The sequence below is a fragment of the Urocitellus parryii genome, chromosome 5, assembly GCF_045843805.1.
Source record: "Urocitellus parryii isolate mUroPar1 chromosome 5, mUroPar1.hap1, whole genome shotgun sequence".
In the NCBI taxonomy this organism is placed as follows: domain Eukaryota; kingdom Metazoa; phylum Chordata; class Mammalia; order Rodentia; family Sciuridae; genus Urocitellus; species Urocitellus parryii.
Genome location: NC_135535.1, coordinates 210,823,362 through 210,845,297, shown reverse-complemented (window position 1 = coordinate 210,845,297; position 21,936 = coordinate 210,823,362). Strand labels below are relative to the sequence as shown.

The 21,936-nt window shown below is 59.0% G+C and overlaps 1 protein-coding gene across 1 annotated transcript in view; it reads left to right on the top strand.

Annotated features, from left to right (window-relative positions):
- Positions 1-21,936, top strand: part of Cfap46 (cilia and flagella associated protein 46) — an 85,978-nt gene that overhangs the window by 26,983 nt on the left and 37,059 nt on the right. Inside the window, 12 exon segments of the mRNA XM_026410278.2 lie at positions 718-867; positions 1,661-1,768; positions 2,294-2,460; positions 5,788-5,919; positions 6,340-6,502; positions 9,659-9,746; positions 11,977-12,115; positions 12,264-12,447; positions 16,664-16,847; positions 18,100-18,302; positions 19,348-19,725; positions 20,404-20,547. Coding sequence (XP_026266063.2) covers positions 718-867; positions 1,661-1,768; positions 2,294-2,460; positions 5,788-5,919; positions 6,340-6,502; positions 9,659-9,746; positions 11,977-12,115; positions 12,264-12,447; positions 16,664-16,847; positions 18,100-18,302; positions 19,348-19,725; positions 20,404-20,547 — 2,040 coding nt within the window.

Below are 21,936 nucleotides of genomic sequence, written 5' to 3'. Positions count from 1 at the left end.
GGGACATGGGGCATGGGGACATGGGGGCATGGGGGCCATGATGGAGGGGACATAGGGGCCATGATGGAGGGGACATGGGGGCGTGGGGGCCATGATGGAGGGGACATGGGGGCCATGATGGAGGGGACATGGGGGCCATGATGGAGGGGACATGGGGGCCATGATGGAGGGGACATGGGGGCGTGGGGAAGACATGGAAGCTTCGTGCTTCTGCAGTCTGGAGGACCAGAACCCATGCCAGGGCTCAGAGGCCAGCCCTGGCTGTTGAGTGGCCACCTCTGGTGGCCGTGCTCACTGCTCTGCACGGGCTCTGAGCAGTGACCCTCGCACAGGCTTCAGCCTCTGTGAAGGTGAGGAAACAGGCACTCAGCAGGCAAGGGCCAGAGCTGGGGGTCCAGGCCAGCCCACAGGCCCTGTCCTGTCACCATGAGAAAATGCACAGTGGATTCAGGGCACATGTGCAGGGTCCTGGCCCTGGCTGTCCATGTCCAGATCCAATACCTGCCACAGCAGCGGGGGGATGCCTGGCCTCACTTGCTGAGGGCGTGGATGTGGGTCTGACCTGCTCCCTGGGTGGCAGCCAGAGCACTGGTGGTGGTCAGCAAGGAAGCGTGAGCCATCTGGGCAGCAGCTGTGCCTCTGTGTTGTTGGGCACTCAGTGGGGACATGGTGCCTCTGCCTGAGGCAGATCTGGGAAGGAGGCCCTGTGCACTGCAGGTCTGCGAGTTTGCGCTGAGCCAGACCAGCGGGAGTGTGCCCGAGGAGGTGGTGCCCACCAGTGTGCGGCAGCAGCTCATTGCCACTTGGGTGAAGGCCAAGCAGATGGCACAGCAGCAGATCGGGCCACGGCTGGGCACCGACGAGCAGGTGAGCCCAGTGGTCACTGCGGGCCAGGTGTGTGCAAGCAGGGCCCATGGGGCACCTGCAGGCCACCTTCTCCAGATAGTGGCCCTCGATCCTCCTTGGGGCCCCAGGCCTGACCAGAGGGGGGAGTACTGCCCTTCGTGAGGTTTGGAGGCTATCTTCCCACTGAGACCACCGCCCCAGCTGCGCTCAAGGGCCAGGACCCAGCCTGCTGCAAGGCCTGAGCCTGGACCTCAGGAGACACTGCCCACACTCGGCGCCACTCATCAGCAGATGGTCACCTCCTGGGCAGGCGCCAAGGCCCCCAAGCTGGGAACACAAGGGTGTGGGGGAGAAGTGGAAAGGGACGGGCCAGAACAACCCTGCTTCCACAGACAGAGCCTCTGGGGCCCCGTCACTGGGGACAGCAGGGAAGGAGCCAGGAGAGGAGGCAGGAGGGACATTTGAGGGAAGCGTCCAGATGGGAGCCTGGGGAGGGCTGTACAGCCAGAGGCAGGAAGAGCCCCTGCCTGGGCAGCTGCTGCCCCAGGCCCTTCAGCCTCCACCTTAACCCCATCCCCAGCAGGAGACAGCACTGCCTGACCTGCTCTGGCCTGCTCGGCCACAGCCTGGTCATTACTTGGGAAGCAACCTGGAGGCGGATACAATGTAGCCTCAGGCCAAATGACGACATATTTCCCAGGATGATTGTTGCCATGAAACTCAGGTTGAAATTCAGGAAGACTCCAGGTCCTCCCTGCCCGCCCTCCCCAGTGCCTCAGGCTTATGGACACTCAGTGCCCCTTGCTTTCCACAGAGCACCAGCGAGGACATCAGCTCTGTGACTAGAGTCCTCGTAGCTCTGGAGATGTACTCCTGCAACGGGCTGGGCCTCATGGACTTCACGGTGCCCCCCCTGGCCCAGGTGGGTGTCATGGTGTCCTAGAGACCTGACAGCTCAGTGCAAAGAGGGACTAGGAAGCCAGCCTCAGAAGGTCTTGCCTGGGGCTGCAGAACTCAAGCCCACCCACTTTCTTACCACGGCACTCTCCCACAGAACGCTGTGGACCCCTCCAAGCCACAGCCTCGGCTGCTGTCTGGAGTGGTCCTTTGTCTTGGTGGGCCTCTGGGCCTCCACCCTGGCCAAGCTCTCTGCACAGGCAGAGGCATCTGTGGGGACCTGCACACTGTACTGGGACAGCAGCTGCCACGTGTCAGGGACAGCAACGTGGCCAGTGTGGTGTCCACAGTGCAGTGGTGTTTGCCGATCACAGAGGTGTCTGGAATGGCTACGCCGAATGACCTAAGCTTAGCAAATGCTTGGCCGAGTCCAGACCTCAGAATCCCATAGCTTTCCAGGTGGCAGCAGACTCACTGCTGTGAGCCACAGGCTGTGGGAGTCATTGTCACCCACGTGACACCCCTCTCTCTGGTCCTCCCTCCTGGGAAGGTGGTGAAAATGGCCTCCGAGTGCAGCTGGTCAGAGCCCTTGGTGGAGCTGCAGACGCTGACCAGGCTGACCCACTTTGCCTATGCGGCCCATGATCATGAGACCACCATGACCTGCTGTCAGATGGCCACACAGTTGGGCATCAAGTACCTGAGGGTGTTCGGTCCGTAAGTAACCTCCGTAATGACATTCTATCGGTGACATAGGCAGGAGCAAGGCCCCCAGAGAAGCCAGGTGCATGAGCAAGTATCAGGATATGGACCAGGGTGTGGGCACATGAGCATGTTGAGTTAAGATGGCTGCTGTGGCTTGGCGGGGCCCCAGGTTGTCCTGTGAGTTTCCGCCCAGGCCTGCCCTCGAGCACAGATGGCCTCTACCTCCTGTCTCCCCATCCCACAGAGCTCCCCACAGAGCTCTCCACAAAGCTCAGTGTCAAGAGGGACCCTGAGGCCGGGTGTGACCTGCTGCCTATAGGCATGGTGGGCATAGAGCAGGGGGTGTCAGTCCAGACTGCTGGGACCAAGGACTACCAAGGAGGGAGGGCCCTGCTCCTGTTCTGCTCCAAGACTGGAAGACAGCTCAGGACACAGCTTGCAGACAGCACCTCCTCCCTGCGTGCTCACAGGCACAAGGCCAGGGGGCCCTCGGATCCCATCTGCAGCTCCACCCCATGTCCTCCAGGCCACCCACAGACCCGCCTCCTGGCACCGTCCCCTGGGGTCATGTGAGTTTGGGGCACCAAGGGGGTTTGGATCAACGGTCTTCCATGGCCAGCAGAGACAGTCTTGTGAAGGTCACTCTGAAGACACTAGGATATGCTGAACCAGTCAAGTCACGATGGAAGGAGCATGGGTAGAATCAGTGACACTGACCTTCCACCTGCCCGCTCCCGCCTTGTCTCCCACAGGACCTGCCCCCACACACCCTGGGCACCTCCCTTCCCCTCTATTGCTTCTGTATTCTCATTTGGAATGGCAATCACAGTGCCTGACTGTCCCCTTTCTGAATATGAGGGGTTCAGGCTACTGCAGAGTCCTGCCCTCAGGGCCTTCCTGAGCGACAACCCTGAGGCTGGATTCAGGAGAACCTCCAAGGGCTTGTGTTCCTGGCCTGGGCCCCGCCTGCCAGTCTCATCTTTCAGGTCCTCCTGGCTCTTATGGCATGGTGGGGTCAGCCCATGTGGGCAAGAGTTGAGAGCTTGACCAAATTCTCACAAGGGTGAGCTTGGGCAACGTGTGGTCCTGCTCAAACAGCATTTTGGGGGCCACATCCACACACCCAGTGAGAATCTGGGAGTCATCAAAGAAATGTGACCTGCAGCTTCACTAACCCCTTGCCTCTGTGGTCCAGGGTCTCCCACACTCCCAGGTGCATAGACGTGGACAGAACCAGGTGACAAGCAACCTTGTGACCGGCATCCCATGGAGGGCTGCTCTGAGTGGGCAGGTGTCCTGTTTCACACTGCAGAAGAGGAGACTGGGGCAGGCAGAGGTTCATTCTCTCTCTTGGGCCACCCACTGGCAATGAGGCAGAGCCGGCATTTGACCTGGGAGTTGGGTTCTGAGAACCCCCACCTCAGGGTGAGGCCTGGCGTGTGCGCAGGCGCCATGACCTACAAACGAATGGCATGAGAAGAGGAGAGGTCAGAGACTAAGCTGCCGTCTACACTGGGTCTTGGGCAGATCATCGGTGGACCACTGTCGCCCCCCATGGAGACTGGTGCCGTTGCTCACCACAGGACTTGCCCACTGCGGGGGTCTGGGGGGGTGTGCTCCAGCAGCTGCGGGGGGAGAGGCTTCAAGCCAAAGGAACGTGGTTCTAAATGGGAACAAGGCTTGGGAAGTACTGAACACCCAGGTGGTACACAAAAGGCCTCCCACCTCCCCAGTTCTTGAATTCTGCAAAGGACACCTGACTGGAGCAGAACTCACCCTGCCTGGTGGGATCCATGAAAACACAGAAGGGAACAGTGTTGGCAGCAGTGCCACAGGACGGGAAGAGAAGCCACGGCTTGTCCTCAGAGCCGTCGGGTCGCCCGTGCAGCAACCCTGTCTGAGTCGAGGGTAGTGTTGGTGTCCCTATGGCAACCAAGAGGTCTCCTGAACGTGAGCCAGGAGAGGTTGGAAAGACTCAGGAGAGTGGAGAGGAGCAGGAGCACAGAAGAGCAGGGAGCAGAGGGCAGCCTTGGCCCCTTAACCCTGCAGGAGCCAGTGCCCCTTTAGGGACCAGCAATGCCCCCAGGGAGACGCAGTTCTCCCAGTGCTCCCCCAGGACAGGCTCCGTCAGCCACTGGGTTGCATCACGCAGACACGGTCCAGCCCAGGTGCATCGGAGGGAGGTGTTCCTCAGTGGTGAAGCACCACCGTGCACGCTACACAGCAGTAGCGGAGAGTTTAACAGCCCCCAGGAGAACAGAGTAGGAAAATCAGTAAGGGCACAGGTTCAAAGATCCCCAAGGACAGATCTCACCTTGAGGACACTCCTAGGACACCCTATCCAGCAACTGCCTCAGAAAGAGCACCCTGATTTCCAGGATGCCCGCACACAGCATGGACCCGAGCCGTGCTCACCTCAAGTGTGTTCAGCTCCCTTGCCCTCATCACTCAGCCTCAGGGTCCCTTCCGACCAGATTCCTACTGCAGGGCAGATCCTTGCAGGCCAAAGCCAGCGCCTTCCTCCTCTGCTTTAGGAAGGGCCAGGTGTGGCTGGCCTCCAGGACTCTGGTCCCTGAAAGAATCTCTCCAGGACCAGCCTGTTTCTCACAGGTGAACTCTGAACTGCATGGCAAGCGTGTGCTCCCTGCAATGGTGGGGGTCAGGCTTGAGTGTGTGATCGGCAGGTGCCCAGGCCACAGGAAATGCTCAGAGGGCTCTGAGTGGCTCTGCAGGAGGACGTCCCAGCTGAGCTGGGTGCCGAGAGCACCACCAGAGGAAGAGCTCATTTTGGCCCAGCACACAGAGCCCGGCTGGACCTGCTGGCCCACTGCTGCCCACAGTTGGCCCCCAAATGAGTTAATGGCTCTCAGTTCTGTGGATAACTAGGCTCAGCCAGTTAGTCCTGGTTTGGGGTCTCTCATAAGGTCACTCTCAAGAGTTAACAAGGCCTAGTCATGGAGAGCCCATTGACCAAAGCTGACTATCAGGCCCTGGCTCCCTCCACAGCCAGGTGTCCTGGTGATGCTCTCTACCACAGCATGGCTGCCCAGCTCTCCCGGTGGCCTTTCCCCCTGTGGGTTCTGAGTGCAACCAGGGCAAGTGTCCAAGACCCCAGCCACATGTGTGCTCCAGCCAATGGCAGGGCCCCGGAGGCCAGAGGCACTGGCCCCCAGCCAGTAGGGCACATCCCCGTGGCTGCTCCAGTTCTGAGGGGGTGGGGGCTGCACCCAGGAGGGAGGGAGGTGCCCCCATCTCAAGGGCCACAGTGAGGCCACAGACCCCCAGGGAGGGACGCGGCCTGCGACGGATGGCCTCCCTCCTCAAGCACTCTTGCCCCAGGGTGGAGACCCAGCTGGTGGCGGAGATGCTATGCACAGCTACCTGCATCCAGGGCCGAAGCATCATGGAAAACCTGAAGGGGAGGAAGCAGCTGCGGCTGGTGGCCGCCAAGGCCTTTGTGGAGAGTGCCAGGTGTGCAGACAGCACCGCGCAGCCTGGGCACAGGGTGCCTGCTGGGGCACTGAAGCCCCAGGAGCAGCCAGGTGGTGCAGGGAGGACTGTGCCCCCCGAAAAGGGGCCCAGGGATACCAGAGGCCACTGGCTGCCCTGAGTGACCCTGGGGCCATCCAGAGGAGTGCTGACCAGAGGCCCCTGAGTGGCCTGAGCAAGGCCAGGTCAGGCCTGGGCGCTTGAGGAGAGGTGGCCAGGAGACCACTGCTGCCCTGCTGTGCAGGGAGAACTGGCTGGGTGGGCTTGAGGCCTCTCTGAGGGGGGCACAAGCACCTGCAGAGTGGCACCGGGAACCCCACGCCCCCCCACCCCCCTCGGGGAGGTGTGGCCAGTAACCTGCCGCCTGCGCCTGCTCCCTCTGGGTGTGGAATGTGCTTTCAGGTTTGGGGGCCTCGCAGGCAGCAGCGCCCTGGTGATGCTGGCCGCTCGTCACTACTGGAATGCCTGGCTGCCGCTCCTATCCTCGGCTGTCAACAGGAAGAAGGCCCAGGGGGCCGTCCAGAAGCTCATCGGCATCATCAACAAGACGGAGGCCAGGAAGCAGGTGGGCAGGGGTGTGGGCCAGCCTGAGGTCCCCAGGGTGGGGTGCCTGCCCCAGCCACTACCACAAGCTCAAGGTCCCCGCAGGCGGGCGCTGAGCTTAGGGCCCCCCGGGCCTCCCCCACACCGTGCTTTCCTCTTAAGCATCTCTGTGGGGGTCGCCCTTGTTACCTTTGGGTGGCTAGGCACAGATTGTCTCAGCCCTTTATGGACATCAGCCACACAGCGGTCCCCAAGCCTGAGAGCCACCCGAGGCTCTGCACTTCCTCTCCCTGGTCTTTCTTCCACCTGTCCTGCTGGTCTGAAGGGCTGAGCCAGATGGTGCCTTTGCTCTTCTCCTCTGTTGAGCAGTGACCTGGCCTCTGCACGCCATTCCTCTGTGTCCAGACACTCTTCCCAGTGTGCTTCTGTCACACTGGGTCAGCGCCAAGACTCACTAGAGATTTCACTTCACTGCAAGATGCAGGTTGCCAGGGGACTGGTCTGCATGGTGTGTGTGATACGTGTGTGATTATATCTGTGGCATGGAGCATGGGTACCTGGTGTGTAGTGCCTGGCAGGTGACGGTGTCGGCTTGTCCTGTATGGTGTGGGGTGTGTGCTCTGTGTGGCGTGGGTGTGTAGCATGGTTTGTGGCGTGTGTGGAGTGGACGGTGTGTGGTATGGGTGGAGTGGAGTGTGTGTGTGTGGTGTGTGTGCTATGGGGTGTATCTCGTCTTGCTGGCGCCCTGGGTGAGGGTGACATGTGCAGTCTGGCTGTGGTTCCTGTGGTTTGTTACCAGTCGCACTTCCTGCTGCCCTTTCCCAGCCCCTCCCCTCCTCTCTGGCCTTCCTGTGGTCTACTTACGGGCTGGCTCCCTGTGGTGGGGTGCTCAGCACCCCCTGGTCCCACAGCTCCTCCCTCCCCCTCAGTCCCCTCCTCTCCTGCACTCCTACTTCCACGGGACCCATCACCACACACCTTCCCTCCCCCCCACCCTGCATCTTGCTCTATCTAGCTCCACATACCACAGAGAATTTGGGGCCCTTGCCTTCATGAGTCCGGCTTTTCCACCTAGCATGGCGGGCTCCTGTTCTACCCATCTATCCATAAATGCCATAATTTCTCTCTTCTTGATGGCTGAGTACGACTCCATTGTGCATGTAAACCACCTTCTCTGGGTCCATCCATCTGCTGACAAGCACCGGGGCAGTTGTGCACTGCGATAGACACTGAAGTAGCTGAATCACTGCCGTGTGCTGATGCAGCTCTTTTCAGATCCATACCGAGGAGTGAGACAGCTGGGTCACTGGTGGTTTCATTCCCAGCCTTTTGAGGAGTTTCCATCCTGCTTGCCAGAGTGGTCGCCCTGATTTGCAGTCTTCCCAAATACGTACAAGTGTATCCTTTTCCCCCTCGTCCTCACCAGCATTTTTAAAATATTGCATTTGCAATTTATTATGTCACACAGACACTGCTCTAATTTTTAGAGTTATATGATTCATGTCAAAAATTAAGAGGAAAATGTCAAAATTATTCTTTTTTGCATTGACCATTTTTTGCATTAGTCATTGTTTTTTGGTGATACCACTATCACCTAGTATAATTTGCCTTCAGGCTGAGGAACTTCCTTTAGCATTTATTGCTGGTGATTAATACTTTCAATCTTTCTTCTGAAAAGACCTTTATTTTATCTTCATTCTTAAGGCATCTTCTTCATATGTAGAATCTGGGTTGACGCGTTACCCTCTTTCAGCATTTTTTTATTGTTCTTGATTTTAATTTGTTATATATGACAACAGAATGCATCACACTCGCCAGCATTGATTATCGTTTGTATTCTAGATGATTGCCATTCTGACTGGAGTGAGATGAAATCTCAATAAATTTTTTATCTGAAGTTCCCTGATTGCTAGAGATGTTGGACATTTTTTTCATGTATTTGTTGACCATTTGTATTTCTTCCTTTGAGAAGTGTCTGTTTAGTTCTTTTGCCCATTTATTGATTGGGTCATTCAGTTTTTTGATGTGAAGTTTTGGGGGTTCTTTACATGTTCTGGATATTAATCCCCCATTAGAAAAGATTTCATCCTGTCCTGTCGGCTCTCTCCTCATGCTCTGAATCATTTCTTTTTCTGTGCAGACGCTTTTAATTTGATGTCATCCCATTTATTGATTCTGGGTTTTATTTCTTGGGCTTTAGGGTCCCGTTGAGGGAGTCATTGTCTCCGGCAACGTGTTGGATCACTCGTCTGTTTACTTCTAGCAGTAGCACAGCTTCTGGTCTCATTCCTGCGTCTCTGATCCATTTTGAGTTGATTTTTGTGCAGAGTAAGAGCTAGGGATCTAATTTCATTCTTCTACATATTAATATCCAGCTTTCCAGCCGCCATTTGTTAAAATGGCCATCTCTACTCCAACACTTATTTTGGCCCCTCTGTCGAGCATCAGATGACTGAAAGTCTGTATCTTCAGCTGTGCTGGTCTCTGAGTCTGTCTGGTGTTTGGCTACAGTAGCTCTGCAGAGTAATGTGACATCGCTCTTCTTGTTTGGGACTGCTTTGGCTATTCTGGGTCTCTTATTCTTCCAAGTGAATTTTAGGACTGTTTTTTTTTTCTAGTTCTGAGGAGAATATCATTGGTATTTTGATGGAGATTGCATTCAATCTGTAGGTGACTTTCGGTAGTATGAACATTTTAGCAGTGTTAATTCTGCCTATACAAGAGCATGGGAGGTGTTTCTATCTTCTAAGTCTTCCTCAATCTCTTTCTTCAATGTTCTAATGTTTTCATTATAGATATTTTCCACCTTTGGGGTTAGATTCATTCTCATTTTTTTTTTTGGAGGTTTTTGTAAATGGAATAGCAGATTCATCATTGGAGCATGGAAGGCTGTGAATTCATGAGTGTTGATCTTGTGTCCTGTGATGTGGCTGAATTCTTCTGTCAACTTCCATCTTCTGGTGGATATTTCTGGGTCTTCTAGATAGAGGAGCATGTCATCAGCAAACAGAGAGAATTTAACTCTTCTGTTTCCTGTTTGCATTTCTTTCACCTGCTTCTCTTGCCTTTTGCTCTGGCTGGAGCTCAGGGCTGTGTGGAACAGGCCTGGAGAGAGTGGGCCTCTCCCAAAGCACACACCACAGTCCTCCAGAGGGTGCACCGGGTGTCTCTCCTGCAGGAGAAAGGAAACACGCTGCTGCTGCATCAGTGGCCCACGGCGGACTTCCAGAGCAGCAGGATGACAGCTGAGGGCCACTTTCTCCCAGGTTGGTGGGTGTGGGACTCCCATGCTCTGGGCGAGGGGAGGAAAGGATTTGGACGGTTCCAGTGTTCTGTGCCTTCAGAGCCCTTACCCGTGCAGGAGGCTGCCTGGTCTCTGTGACTGCAGGCGTGTCTTTTCGGCACCTTCACAGTGACCCTACAGAGGCCCCGAGCTGTGCTCCAGCCTTCTCCAGGGTCACACCCTGCAAGTCCAGGGCCAGCACTGGCCTCCAGGTTACTCTGACAGATAAATCACACTTGCTATTAAATCGTGTGGAGACAGACTCCCAAAGAAGGAAAAGAAACACCTGACCTTAGATCATGAGAACGGCACTCTGCGGTTCCAGGTCCAGTTTACAGAGCAGTTGGTTATCTCCTAAAAATGGTCCTCCCTCTCTGTCAGGAGACTTGGCCTGTGCTGGGTGGGTCTTCCAGCCCTAGATAAGGAAGGCGGTCCCAGCCTTGAGCACTGTGGAGTCTACTTAGAGAGAAAATGGACTTAAAATTTTTAGAAATGTGTCTGTGGAGAGTTAGATGTGAGCCGAGCACTGAGGCCTGCAGAAAGGCTCTCTTCGAGTGCTGCATGAGGGAGATGCAGAGAGCCCGGAGCAGGGAGCAGCCAGGCCTGCGGGGGACCTCCTCCCACGGAAACCAACGGCAGATGAAAGAGCTTTGCAGAAGGAAGTCTCAGCAGAACTGGGTATCACAGGCCACCTGGGGCCAGGGGCACACTTTCCCACAGATGCAGAAAATTAAAAAGGAAAGTGTGGGAGATACTTGGCATCAACTTGGCAGCAGAACTGTCAGGTTCTGTGGCGCACAAATGCTTGCAATAGTAGGGATGGTGTGGCCCAAGACCCCATGGCCAGCTCCGCCCACTCAGCCCTCTTCCATGCTGAGACGCTGCTGGAGTGCAGCCTCCAGGTAGGTTGGTGGCAAGATCTCCACCCTGCACCTCCACTTGTTCAGCTGGCCATGCTTTAGGTGACAAATTCAAATAGTGGTTCCCAGGTTCAGAAGTGGACCACCTCCTGCAGCCACACTTGGGTCAGGAGAGGGCCAGCAGACCCTGGACACCACTCTGGGCACTGCTGCAGGGCCCTCTCTCAGCCGTGAGCATGTTCGGTTCTTGCCCCAGCATTCCTGCTCTGGAGAAATAAGAGAACTGCCTCAGAAAGACAAGGAAGCTCCTTGCTCCCCACTTTGGCTGGGACCACCGGCAGTCTCAGCCCTGGGCATGGCTCAGGAGGGCCCAGCCCACTCTCAGCACCTTGCAGCCTGTCCCAAGTGGTGCTGGATCAGGCACTGGAAGGAAGGAGTTTCTGCTTTCCTTATTGTGATATTGTTTCTAAATGACAAGAAAAGTGCTGGCATCTCTGGAGAGGGACCAGGCATGGAGGACTTCACCGTCTGAGAAGCTCCAGTGCCAGAGTGGACCTGGGTCTGGCCTGGTGTGGCCCAAAGCCACCCAGGTGACAGCTCCCAGAGGAAATGGCCAGCAGGGGGTGCAGGCTGCCCCAGAAGCCACTGCAATTAAGCCAGTTGGAGGAAGAGGGGCTGGACATCAAGGAGGACCCTGGAAGTGACAGGCTCCTCACCCAGCCACTGAGCTTCCAGGCTAGAAGGGTGGGCCTGCTGGGCCCTGAGCCTGCAGAGGGTGGGCAGCACATTAAGCCAGAGTGGTCCAGCTCACACAGTCTTACCGAGCCAATTCTATGAGTGAGCGGGGACTGCAGGTGGGTCACAAATGCAGGGCACCAGCACCAAGCCAGCCATGACCTCAGGGGTGGACAAGGCTGTGTGCAGGTCCAACCTGGTCCATACTGGCGACGCATAAGATGCTCACATCCTGGAGACGTGCTGCGTGACCTGAGTCCCTCAGGTCTTAGGGTGACCCTGAGTCCCACATGCTGACCTTTAATGCACGCACACTCCTGGCCGCTTCTGTTAGAGCAAGATCCCCCAGACCCACAGGAGAAAGCAGCAGAGACCAGATAGGGACACAAAATTCTGGTTCTATTGCCTGGAGGGTGCCTGGGTCAGTAGCAGGCAGCACTCCCCACATCTGTGCTGCAGGGCAAGTGCTGGCCTTCCAGCACCTGTGTAGTAAGGCTCCCCATCAGGGGGACAGTGAGGCAGTGGGAGGGCCCCAGGAGGTCAGAGGCCAGTGGGCGAGGGTTAGCAAGGAGCCAGGTAACCTGGCCCCTCTGAGGCCTCTGCTCTTCCCTGCCACAGGGGCCGAGGATGACCTCACACTGCGTGCTGCCCTCTATGGCCTGCTCTTCCACAGCCACGCTGACCAGGATGACTGGGAGGGTGGCCTTAAGGTGCTGGATGAGGCTGTGCACGTGCTGCCGCGCACCGCCCACCGCCTGTGAGTGCCTGGCCCCTGCTGCCCAGGACGCCCTCCCAGAGGCCTGGGGCTCCCTCTGGCCTCCTGCCTGGGACAGGAGCACAGACATACTGAGCTCTGGGTGCCCGTGTCTGTTTGGAGTTTCCCCACGAACTTCCCTCTTCCTTAGCTTGATTTTCAAACACATGGTCATCGTGAAAGCCAAACTTGGCCAGAATTTTACTATGGAAATTCAGAAGTTCAAGGACGAAAGCGAGGACTACTTGGCCCACATGTGGCACCGTCTGGCCCTGAACTCAAAGACCGTGTGTGGGCAACTGACCTGCTACGAGAATGCCATCAAGGCACTGCAGGTCAGTCCCACCTGGGCCCCACCTGGGCACACGAGGAGGAGCCCCACCACTGGGACTCGCTGGCCAGGCCTTTGGAGGGAGCCGCCACAGGAGGCCTCCCTTCTGCCGAGAGGCTGGCTGGCCCTCCCCCCGCCCTTTCCAGCGTGGGAGGACTGGTGAGGCCCCAAGGGGAGATGCCACAGCACCTGTAGGCAGCCCTCCAGGACCCGCCCCCTTCCCACCCAACCCCAGAGGCCTCCTGCCTCCAGTGGGCCACTCTCCCCCACTGGCATCTGACCCTCCCCCACCCTACACCTACAAGATCACACACACCTGTCCCTGCAGGACCCACACACACTCACCAGGGGAGGGTGGGTACTGGCCACTGACTCAATGCGAGTGGTTCCCCAGGGAGGCCCAAAAGGGACACACCTGAAATCTGGTCATGGGGGCTGGAGGGTGTCCGGGTGTGAGTTGAAAGGCCTGGACCATCAGCAAGCATCTGAAAGGGGTTTTCTGAATTATGGCTGTTTCTAGGCCTTAGGCACATCCCACCAAGAGGCCTTCGGATTACTGCTGGGTCCAGGGCATCCCTCAGCAAGCAGGTGGTGGACTGGTCAGGAAGATGCCCAGGTCCAAATACAATTCTTATGCTTGCTAGGCAAGGCCCATCACAGGGCCCAGAGTGCCGATGCAGAGGCCAGGGCTCTGCTACCAGGGGTGCAGGGAGGCCCTGGCCTTGCTCTGAACCACGGGAGCTCATCTCAGTATTTTCTCCTACTGGACGTCATTTGGTAGAGAGAGGTAGAAGCTGCCCCAAGAAGGGAGGCTGCTAGGGCAAAGGCTGCTGAAGAGAGCCCTGAGCCAAGCTGCTGTAGACCTCCTACAGCAGAACTCTGGGAAGTGTCTTGCTCCACCCTACTATGCCTTTACTCCACCTGCAGGACCACACACACCTGCCCCTGGCATCTGACCCTCCCCCACCCCACACCTGCAGGACCAAACATACCTGCAGGACCAAACATACCTGCCCCTGGCATCAGACCCTCCCCCACCCCACACCTGCAGGACCACACACACCTGCCCCTGGCATCTGACCCTTCCCAGCCTCCACCTGCAGGACCACACATACCTGCCCCTGGCATCTGACCCTCCCCCACCCCACACCTGCAGGACCACACACACCTGCCCCTGGCATCTGACCCTTCCCATCCTCCACCTGCAGGACCACACACACCTGCCCCTGGCATCTGACCCTCCCCCACCCCATACCTGCAGGACCACACACACCTGCCCCAGGCATCTGACCCTCCCCACCCCACACCTGCAGGACCACACACACATGCCCCTGGCATCTGACCCTTCCCATCCTCCACCTGCAGGACCACACATACCTGCCCCTGGCTTCTGACCCTCCCACACCCCATACCTGCAGGACCACACACACCTGCCCCTGGCATCTGACCCTTCCCATCCTCTACCTGCAGGACCACACACACCTGCCCCTGGCATCTGACCCTCCCCCACCCCACACCTGCAGGACCACACACACCTGCCCCTGGCATCTGACCCTCCCTCACCCACACCTGCAGGACCACACACACCTGTCCCTGGCATCTGACCCTCCCCCACCCCACACCTGCAGGACCACACACACCTGCCCCTGGCATCTGACCCTTCCCATCCTCCACCTGCAGGACCACACACACCTGCCCCTGGCATCTGACCCTCCCCCACCCCATACCTGCAGGACCACACACACCTGCCCCAGGCATCTGACCCTCCCCACCCCACACCTGCAGGACCACACACACATGCCCCTGGCATCTGACCCTTCCCATCCTCCACCTGCAGGACCACACATACCTGCCCCTGGCTTCTGACCCTCCCACACCCCATACCTGCAGGACCACACACACCTGCCCCTGGCATCTGACCCTTCCCATCCTCTACCTGCAGGACCACACATACCTGCCCCTGGCATCTGACCCTCCCCCACCCCACACCTGCAGGACCACACACACCTGCCCCTGGCATCTGACCCTCCCTCACCCACACCTGCAGGACCACACACACCTGTCCCTGGCATCTGACCCTCCCCCACCCCACACCTGCAGGACCACACACACCTGCCCCTGGCATCTGACCCTCCCCCACCGCACACCTGCAGGACCACACACACCTGTCCCTGGCATCTGACCCTCCCCCACCCCACACCTGCAGGACCACACACACCTGCCCCTGGCATCTGACCCTTCCCAGCCTCCATCTGCAGGACCACACACACCTGCCCCTGGCATCTGACCCTCCCCCACTGCACACCTGCAGGACCACACACACCTGCCCCTGGCATCTGACCCTCCCCCACTGCACACCTGCAGGACCACACACACCTGCCCCTGGCATCTGACCCTCCCCCACCCCACACTGCAGGACCACACACACCTGCCCCTGGCATCAGACCCTTCCCAGCCTCCACCTGCAGGACCACACACACCTGCCCCTGGCATCTGACCCTCCCCCACCGCACACCTGCAGGACCACACACACCTGCCCCTGGCATCTGACCCTCCCCCACCCCACACTGCAGGACCACACACACCTGCCACTGGCATCTGACCCTTCCCAGCCTCCACCTGCAGGACCACACATACCTGCCCCTGGCATCTGACCCTCCCCCACCCCACACCTGCAGGACCACACACACCTGCCCCTGGCATCTGACCCTCCCTCACCCACACCTGCAGGACCACACACACCTGCCCCTGGCATCTGACCCTCCCTCACCCACACCTGCAGGACCACACACACCTGTCCCTGGCATCTGACCCTCCCCCACCCCACACCTGCAGGACCACACACACCTGCCCCTGGCATCTGACCCTCCCCCACTGCACACCTGCAGGACCACACACACCTGCCCCTGGCATCTGACCCTCCCCCACTGCACACCTGCAGGACCACACACACCTGCCCCTGGCATCTGACCCTCCCCCACCCCACACTGCAGGACCACACACACCTGCCCCTGGCATCAGACCCTTCCCAGCCTCCACCTGCAGGACCACACACACCTGCCCCTGGCATCTGACCCTTCCCAGCCTCCACCTGCAGGACCACACACACCTGCCCCTGGCATCTGACCCTCCCCCACCGCACACCTGCAGGACCACACACACCTGCCCCTGGCATCTGACCCTCCCCCACCCCACACCTGCAGGACCACACACACCTGTCCCTGGCATCAGACCCTTCCCAGCCTCCACATGCAGGACCACACACACCTGCCCCTGGCATCTGACCCTCCCCCACTGCACACCTGCAGGACCACACACACCTGCCCCTGGCATCTGCACCCTCCCCATTGTCCACTTGCTGGACCACACACACCTGCCCCTGGTCTCTGGTGTTACTCTACCATCACACACACCCAGGATGCACTGTCACTTTCCACCCTGGCCATGGAATTCATTGTCACCCCATGTGAGCAATTGTCCCTACCTAGTCCTTCTATCTGGTCCACTCCATTTTTTTCTCAGCTGCCCTCTGTGCTCTCCTGTCACTTGCTGTGCCACCTACTGCCCAGTCAGCCTCTTCCCACCCCTGCTTGGAGTGCTCTCTTGGACACACTCCCTGGCCTTCACTCATGTCCTCTTGATGACGCCTGTCCCTGGTGCCCATGGCCTCATCCTGAGAGCTGTGCACCCCAGTGGATGGCCCCCCAGCCAGGTGCCCGTGTGTCCACACTCCACACCCGTGAGGGTGACTCCTGGGTGCCTGGCTGGCCTTGCCCTCCCACGGGCCTGGTGGAATGAACACATGGCACAGGTGGGTGCTCAGAGAATGCAGATCACGGGCAGCACAGCTGCAGATGTGAGTGATGCTGTTGGCTGGGCCATGGCAGAGGGCAAGGAGCCCTGGGGGAGCAGCTGTGTGCAGATGGAGCTCAGGGCTGGGCGCTGCTGAGCCCTGCGGGGCCAGCCACACAGCTGCCATCGAGCAGAGGTCATGGGCCCAGTGTTGTGCCAGGCCTTAGTCTGTGCACGTTCTCCTGCCACCTACTGTCCATTCTGGAGCCACAAGTCTCAGTGGAAGAGGTCTCTGTGGTGACCGCAGCAGAATGAGTGTCAGGTGGTCCTCACAGTGACCGTTCCAGGCTGGTTCTTCCGTGCCAGTTTCCCACATGCTGGACCAGCAGTGTTGCACCTTTAGCCTGCTGTTCTGTCTCATCCCAAAGAAGCCGGAGAGTGAGTGGCAGAAGGTGGACTACATCCTGGAGTTCAGCCAGTGGCTCTGCTTCCATCAGTTTCCTCTCGAAGACGTGGTCCTCCACCTCAACTGGGCAGTGGAGATCCTGATGGTCATGAAACCCACCAGGGGTGACCCCGAGCTGGAGCCTGAGTGGGAGCCTGGGCTGGAAGGTGAGGGCGCCACGCCTGTCTGTCCTCCCTGCCCACGCCTCCCTGCTCTCCCCTCAGGGTGCCAGGTCCTGGTCAGCCTTGCCCAGTCCTCACTGGGGGAACTTGACTTCATGGTAAACACCAAGACTGTGCCCAGTGAAGGTCAGCTAGGAGATGGCCTGTGGGGGCGGGGGGCCCTGACCACCTGTGACCATGCTCAGGAGAGGGGCAGGTGGCCTTGTCTCTCTGGGATCACAGACAGGCAGAGGTGCACCTCCTCTGCCCACCCTCCAGTCAGCTCCGGCGGGGCCTCTGGTTTCCTCTTCTAACTCCCAGGGCCCTGTCTGTGACGCGTGTGGGGGCCAAGGGGGGCCTTGGGTGAGGGAAGGTTGGCTGGGAGACACGGGCAGCCTTGCTTATAAACCCCACTGTCCGGGCACCGACCCAAGGACACTCGGGAACAGTTCCCTATGAGGAGTCCCAGGTCACTTTGCAGGCCTGCCCTGACCCAACCTAAGCAGAAGGAGAGCTGAGGCCCTAGACACAGGTGCAGCCCACAGTCTCCCTGGTGCTGGCCTGGTCAGGGCCACTGGCCTAGTGGCCACAGGCCTGAGTCTGCTGTCAGAATGGACAGTTCTTCTCAGAGACCCCAGGCCATGAGGGAAGTGGTCAGGACTGCAAGGAAAGCCACCACTGTGGCCACCTGAAGGAGCCCTGAGTCCAGCCCAGGGATCCTTCCCCAGTGAGCTGAGATGCACAGCGCTGCTCCAGGGAGAGGTGAAGGGTGGCAGACCTCGGCCTCCACAGAGGGAGTGTCTTTCAGCAAGAGCAGCCCCAGGCCCAGGGCAGCTCGGCCCCAGGCTGTGTCCCAGGCAGCAGGCCTGGGGTGGGCTGGCTCAGGCCAGGTTTTAGACACCTTGTGCTGCCTGCGACTTGCACTAGCCAGGGCCCCAGACCCCCACCCACCAGCCAGGGAAAACTCGCAGCTGGCCTATGGCCCTGCCTCGGCTAGTCTGACAGCAGACCGCAGGGCTGTAGGACACCAGCCAGGCACGGGAGTTGGGAGTCTCCTGGTCTCCAGGCCTGTGAGAGGGCCAGGACACTGGGGAGCAGTCAGCTCTGATGAGCCTCCACAGGGGGGCGCCACCTGAGGGCCTGGCGGAGGGCAGGTGGCTGAGCAGGAGCCAGCGAGTAGGAGGCAGGAGAGGGGCGGCCCCTGGCCCACAGCACCCCATGTCTGGAGGTGCACTCAGCCCAGGCACCTTGTTTGCAGGGGAGTGCACCTCCGTTCAGACCCCAGCAGAAGACGCTGCGACCCAGGAGGAGCCCGTCTCCTGGGAGCAGCCATGGAATGTGAAGCAGCTGGAAGCGCTGGCCCGCGTGCACATCCTGCGGGCGCTGATAGAGACCCCCAGCTCCACCCACTACCGGGACGACTGCCTGGCGGCCTACACCTTCCTCAGGCACATCTGGCAGGTGCTTGGCCTGCGTTTCTGGGCCACGGTGCAGGCCATGCTTGTTGCTTCCTTGGGAGTCTTCCTGGGACTCTCCAAAGGTCCTGAACAGGGCAGACCCCGCTCTGGTGACCCATGTCCCTCCCCTGAGAGACACCTTGCTGGCACTGTTCTGGCCTGGTGTGCTCCCTGGGCCCCCTCTGAGCCAGCCCCTGCTACTCCCCAAACCCACCCCAGCCCCGTTTGCCGGGCCTGTGCCCACAGTGTCCCAGCTGAGGCCACCCACAGAGCAGCCTAGTCTTCCTGTCAATAGCTGTGTCTTCTGGAACCTTCTTCTGACCCCACCCCCAGCCATGAAGGGCCACCTCTGCCTTTCTCCTCCACGGCTCCCTGTGGGGACCAGAGGCAGCTCTGGCTGGTCTCCAGCCCTTGGGCACTGCCCATGTGTGACTGTCCCAGGCCCTGTGGGCAGTGTCCACCAGGACAGGCTGGTTTCCTGAGACCCAGTGACCCTAGAGCCCCCAGCAGGGTGGAGGAACCAGGAAGGACTTTGGAGTCTACCTATCCCCAGCTCTCCAAGCCCAGCCTCCAGTGATGCCACCATCACCACACGTCTGCACTATGGACCTGTGGAGGGGAAAGGCCCCTCAAGGGCCAGCTGTGCCTTCCTTGCTGGCCACCCAAGTCCTATCTGGAATATGGGCCTCTGTCCCAGCAGCCCCTATCCATTGAGTGTCCTGGGGGAAGCCACCATCGCCCTTGCCCAGGCCTGGCCACCAGGAGGGAGATTCTGGGGGATGGCAAGGTTTGTCCACAGAAGCCTCAGTGTGAGGATGTCCAGCTGTACCCACAGTGGGGAAGTACCCCTGGGGGACACCCGTGTGCTCACAGGCCTGGGTCACATAGCCGCTGGGGGCCCAGCCCTCCCAGAGGCTCAGCTCTGCAGCGGCTCCCCAGCCTGACCCTAGCAGAGCAGCACCCTCAGAGCCAGGGCCCCTCCACCTGGTGCAGGGGGTGGGCACAGCCCTGCTTCTAATACTGCCAACTTGGATTTTGTCTTTCCACAGGTTTCTTTGTTGACAGCCGGAAAATCATTTCTAGAAAATAGAATTCTAGTAGCAGCCAGTTCGTATATGTCATTGTCTAAAAAAGAGAAGGAGAAAGGAAAAGAGAAGGGGAAGGAGAAGGAGGAGAAGGAGAAGGAGAAGGTCAAGGAGAAGGAGAAGGGGAAGGAGGAGAAGGAGAAGGTCACGGAGAAGGGGAAGGAGGAGAAGGAGAAGGGGAAGGAGGAGGAGAAGGGGAAGGAGGAGAAGGAGAAGATCAAGGAGAAGGTCAAGGAGAAGGAGAAGGGGAAGGAGGAGAAGGAGAAGATCAAGGAGAAGGTCAAGGAGAAGGAGAAGGGGAAGGAGGAGAAGGAGAAGATCAAGGACGGGAAGCAGGTGAGGGTGCCTTCTCTCTCAGACATGGCCTCCCCAGGGACAGAGGCAAGGCCCCACAGCCTCCCAGCCTCCCCGGTACTCCCAGTGGGGTCTGCAACATCCTCTGTGTTGGACAATGGAGACAGTGACATGCTTCGCCCAGGGTGACAGTAACCCTGTTCCCTGATGAGCCCGATAAACAGCAGCCCAGAGGCCAGGGAGGTGGGGACCGGTGAGAAATGCAGTGCCTCACCTAGGAAGCCGCTAGGGCACATGGGACATTTCATCCTAAAATATTGGCTCCTCTCTGGGTCAAAGCAGACCTGACACGTTGCATGTGGCCGGAAGTTCAGTAGGCTCCAGCCCGAAGTGTGTGAGCTCATGCCCAACCCCGTGGACTGCAGAGCCTGGGCGGCCCAGGCAGAACCTGTGCCGTGAGGGCCACAAGTGTCCCTGGTGTCCCTGGGCAGTAAGGTCAGAAGCTGCCTGGTGCACGGAAAGTCAGAGGTGCCTGCAGCAGAGAAGCTGCAGAGGCGGAGGGCAGGCAGGGCGCCGTGGGCCCTGGGCACCAGGGACGGCAGGTGTACGCCCCCCAGGGCTATGCAGAGGGTCACCCTCTGCCCTTGTCCTGGTGGGGCCACAGAGGTGTCTGCTTTGAACTTCATTCTTTAAAGCCAATCCGCATTCTCTCCTTTCCAGTCTCAGGCCTCGGCTCCCCACAAGCAGCTCGAAGACTTGCCAGCCAGTGCGGAAGAGTGGGCTTTCTACTCCTGCCCTGAGGAGCTGCTGGCAGTGTTCAAGCAGGACCAAAGTGACTTCACCGTGAACTCCACCACCATCCAAAAGCCGGTAGGCAGGTGTGAGGGCAGGGAGGACTTCGCCCAGGACAGTCCACCTGCTGGCCAGACAGCACTCGTCCACCAGGATGCCCTCCTCCCACACCCCACCAGGGACACGTGCCCAGACACCAGACACAAACCAGCTGCCTCAACCACAGAGATCCCTGTCTGTAGGGGAGGTTCCTGCCTGCCTCCTCACCCACTCCACACCGTGGCCACACAGCCCCTCTCCCTGTCACGTGCCTCCTTAGGGACCCCAGGATTATGTCCTGCACACACCCTCCTCCTGGTCACACTCACAGCCCATCTTGGTCATGTGGTCTCCCAGGTCCTGGAGGAGGACCTTGCCTCTGGGCTGCAGTCCAGCCCACTTTGTCTGCCCAGCTTGGGGCTTCATAGGAACTGAGTCATGGACTCATCACCTTTGGGCCGGCTTCTTTCTGGGTCCATCTGTACTTCTGGTCACAGTGGCCACTCCCCTCTGCTACAGAGCATCTACCACAGTGAGCAGACATGGTCTGCTGGCCCTCTCTCCGCTGGTGGACATGGTATAGGTTCCAGTCCACGGCTGGCACATCGGGAACACTGTTCCAGGTGCCTTGGAGCCTTCCAGAAGGTCTCCATAGCCCGCGGGAGTCCTCAACAATGGGGGGGCCCTGGTTGCCAAGTGGCCTGGGGGTGCCTGTGCCTTCCTCCAGCCCCACCCACCACAGCCAGAGCTCTGTGGCCAGGTCCGCCCTCCTGATAGAATCCACGTGGTAGTGGTCGTCTGCACTGTGGGTCAGCAGGTGCCCTGGGAGCAGCAAGCTGGCCTCCTTTCACGTGTGCCACACTGGTGGTGAGCTCTGTGTCCCCAGGGTGTGGGAAGAAGACTGGATGGGTCCTGGGAGGAAACCGTTGGCCATCCGTGAGCAGCAGGCTGCTCTGCCTGGGGCTTGCCTCCCGCCCTAGTGGGGTCTGTTCATGGAAAGGAAAACCAGTGGAGGAGCTGCAGGTATTCCCTTATGGAATTCACAGAGGCCTCAGGTACCTCCCACCTCCACAGCGCACCATCTGTGTGTCCAGAGCTGCAGTGCCCCCGGCCTGGGCCTGGCAAGCAGCAGGACTGACAGGTGGGAGCCTCCAGCGCTCAGCCCCCCTGAGCCTGGCCACTTCCCCTGGGCACCTTCTTGCAGACCTCAGCGCCTGCTGCTTCCTCGCTCCACCACTCTCATAAACAGAGTCATAAAACATAATCACTCAGTGCTTAGTTCCAACCCACAGAACACATTGTCCACTTCCTAGGTCTGATTTTAAAGTGGTTGTATGTGTTCATGAAGAAATCCTGGTCTTGATGGACCAGTAGAGTCCAGTGGGAAGAAGGGGAGGAAAGCGTGGATTTCATGACTGAACACAGGAG